Source organism: Zophobas morio, unplaced genomic scaffold, assembly GCF_036711695.1.
Source record: "Zophobas morio isolate AGI-343-1 ecotype UQ-CSIRO unplaced genomic scaffold, CSIRO_AGI_Zmor_V1 ptg000002l, whole genome shotgun sequence".
Taxonomy (NCBI): Eukaryota; Metazoa; Arthropoda; class Insecta; order Coleoptera; family Tenebrionidae; genus Zophobas; species Zophobas morio.
In genome coordinates, this window is record NW_026972107.1 from 4,762,599 (window position 1) to 4,765,648 (window position 3,050).

At 36.5% G+C, this 3,050-nt stretch overlaps 1 protein-coding gene across 1 annotated transcript; it reads left to right on the forward strand.

The window, feature by feature from the left end:
- The first annotated feature begins 1,549 nt into the window (after nucleotides 1-1,549).
- LOC135134223 (uncharacterized) lies at nucleotides 1,550-2,374 on the forward strand. Its single transcript, XM_064063217.1, has 2 exons — nucleotides 1,550-1,573; nucleotides 1,625-2,374. Exons 1-2 carry the CDS (start codon nucleotides 1,556-1,558, stop codon nucleotides 2,372-2,374), a joined length of 768 nt encoding a protein of 255 aa, XP_063919287.1. The 5' UTR covers nucleotides 1,550-1,555.
- The last annotated feature ends 676 nt before the right edge of the window (nucleotides 2,375-3,050 follow it).

Sequence of the window (3,050 nt, forward strand, 5' to 3'; positions counted from 1 at the left end):
TCGCACCGAATTCTATCGTGTAGGTAGAAGTAGAAATGCCATCAATTATTATGGGCCCAAATTATTCAATAAATTACCGAAACGTATTGCTAACTTACCTTTTTCGCAATTTAGCCGTACTATAAGAAATTTTTTATTAAAAAACGCATTTTACTCTCTCGATGAATTTTTAAATTGTAGCGATGTCTTGTGTAGTTTTTACCAGTCGATTTGAATTATCTTGTAAAATGTATAATTTTAAACTCTTTATATTGTAACTTCATCTGACTTGACTTATGTACCCTAATGGTCATTAATAAATACTTACTTACTTACTTACTTACTTACTTACTTACTTACTTAGATTTCAAATTTTGAATTTTTCAATTATTCGATTTTTCAATTTTTCGTTTCTTCAATTCATTGATTTCTCACTTTTTCCTTCAAAAACAGAAAAGTTAAAAATCACGAAAATGAAAAATTTATAACTGACAACTCGAAAACTACAAATCGAAACAGTGAGAAATCGAAAAATTGCAAAAACAGAGAGTTGAAGAAATGAAAAATTGAACCATTCAAGACGAAAAAATCTAAAACTGAAAAATTTAAAATTGGTTTTTCTTTCTTTCACGGAAGTTTTATAAATTCAAACAAAACAAGACCATTGCTTATTTGCATTTTTTTCATCTTTCGGGAAAAAACTAGAAAGTGGTTTACCATTCCACCACGAAACCGTAATAACACAGAAATTAGGAACTCTGCACCATTACTGCGTCAAAATTCCCAGAATTTCCAATACCGTGATCGAAAAAGCGCGTCGTCTTGCTTATTTTTGACTCGTTCGCCTGCTCCTCGCCTCGCATTTAGTGAATATTTGCGGTGAAAATTCACCTTGACGCTGCTACTATATAAATGAAATAGTTAAAATTTCAAAGTGAATGAAATTTCTCCTTAAAGCGGTGCACGATGTGGGTGAGTTTCCATTAGAGCACTCTTCTCAACCTCTTTCAGAAAATCCTCGTTCTTTTGATTGCAGTTTCCGCAACTAAACAAGATGAAACAAATCAACAACGTTTCGGTTACAACACTGGAAATGTAGTTAGGCAAGAAAGTCGAGATCCAGATGGTGTTACCAGAGGCTTTTATGATTACTTGGATCCAAACGGGATAATCCAGCATGTGGAATATATAGCCGACTCAAAGGGGTTTAGAGTACGTGCAACAAACTTGCCTCTTCACGTGGTTGAGAAGACATCCTACAAATCAAACTAGACTAGTTTTACTGTTATTGTCGTAGGATATTGATTAGCTGTAATAAAACGTAAACATGTCCCGGCCTGTCGAAAACGCATCCACCACGGGCACAATTTGCGTAATGCATGAACTGTTTATCGGCTTAAAATAATTTAGTGCTGGGCTGTACTGTCGAAAATAAATGGTGAATTCCGCACAATCGTTGTGTTATTATTGCGCTAATCACTAATGAAACGAAACGAAAGTTTCGGTGACCTTTGACTACAACTACTATAAATACAAAAAATCGTGGACTAATTCCACACTGAGACAGACATCCATCATGAACACATGCCAATTCGTAAGTTGAGCAACTTTTCACATAAGATTCCTCCAACTTTGACAATTTCAGATTGTTCTCTGTGCGGCGGTCGCCGTTTCAGCGGCTGAAAACTGGGCCGGACCTCTAGCCGACCACAGGCTTGGTCAACTTGTGCAGGACACTCCTGAAGTTGCCGCCGCAAAACGACAACACGCTTTGGCTTTCATGCAAATACGATCACTGGTGCCGGAGTCGCTTTCAGAAGAATATCTTTCAGTGGACGAACCCCAACTCCACCACGAGTATTTCCAGGATAACATCCCAGTCGGGAATCCTCAAGACGCAGGCACGCGGATTCCTTGGAAGGGTCCTTTCGCCGACCACAAGCTGGGTCAACAGGTGCCTGAGACCCCCGAAGTGGCCGCCGCGAGGAAGTACCACGAAGAAGTCTACTCCAAGGTTCGTGCCATCTTGCCGGAACTGCCTCCAGAGAAGGAAGGGAATGGGGAATATGAGGACGATTCTTTGAGAGGGAGGTCTCTAGATGTTCGTTCGCAGTATTCTAATGGGCATCTTGTATTTGGGCGGCCTCAAGCTTCACCTCAGTATGTGATGCCAACTGATCTCGAGGGGCTGGAGGCTGTGAGGCAAGCTCATGCTAGAGCTGTGATGGACAGGATTGCATTGTTGAACAATTATCGTGCGAGAGTACCAGCTACTACGCCCCTGCCGATTGAGAGGTATGAGGCTCGGTCGGTTAATTATCCTGTGGATACTTCCGAGGTCGCTGCTGCTAAACTCCGGCATGCGAAAGCTATTGCTGCAGTTCTAGGACAATAGTGATTTTTGTTTGTGTATTTAATTGAGAATAAATTATTATCTTTATTTTATTTTGGAGTTTTTTTGAGTTTTCACTTTTGGATGTTTGCAATTTTTCGTTTAGGTTTTTATTTTTTTCTTCAATTTTTATGATTTGCAAACTACTCAAGTTTTCATTTTTAAATTTTTCAGTTTTTGGATGTGCCAGTTTTTAGATTTTGTAATTTTTCGATTTACAATTTTTCATTTCGGATTTTTTTTTTTTTAATATATTTTTTCAACTATTCGATTTTTCAATTTGATTTTTCGTGTTTTCAATTTTATATTTTTCTTCTTGATTTTTCATTTTATCGTTTCCTCAATTTTTGATTTGTAATTTTTCCGATTTTCATTTTAAATGTTTAATAAACATTTCGATTTTTAATTTTTCAATTTTTCGAGATTTCACTTTTCGATATTTCAGTGTTACAGTTTTTCGACTTTACAATGTTGACGATTCTATAAATTTTCCATTTTACAATTTTTGGGTTTTCCAATTTTTCGATTCGATTCGTTTATTCTTCTTTCCACATTTTCATTTTTACTTATTCGATTTTTCCATTTTTCGTTTCTTCAGTTCTTCGATTTGCAATTTTCGACTATTCGCTTTTTATATTTTTCAACGAAATGTATTGTAAAATCGAAATATTGAAAATAA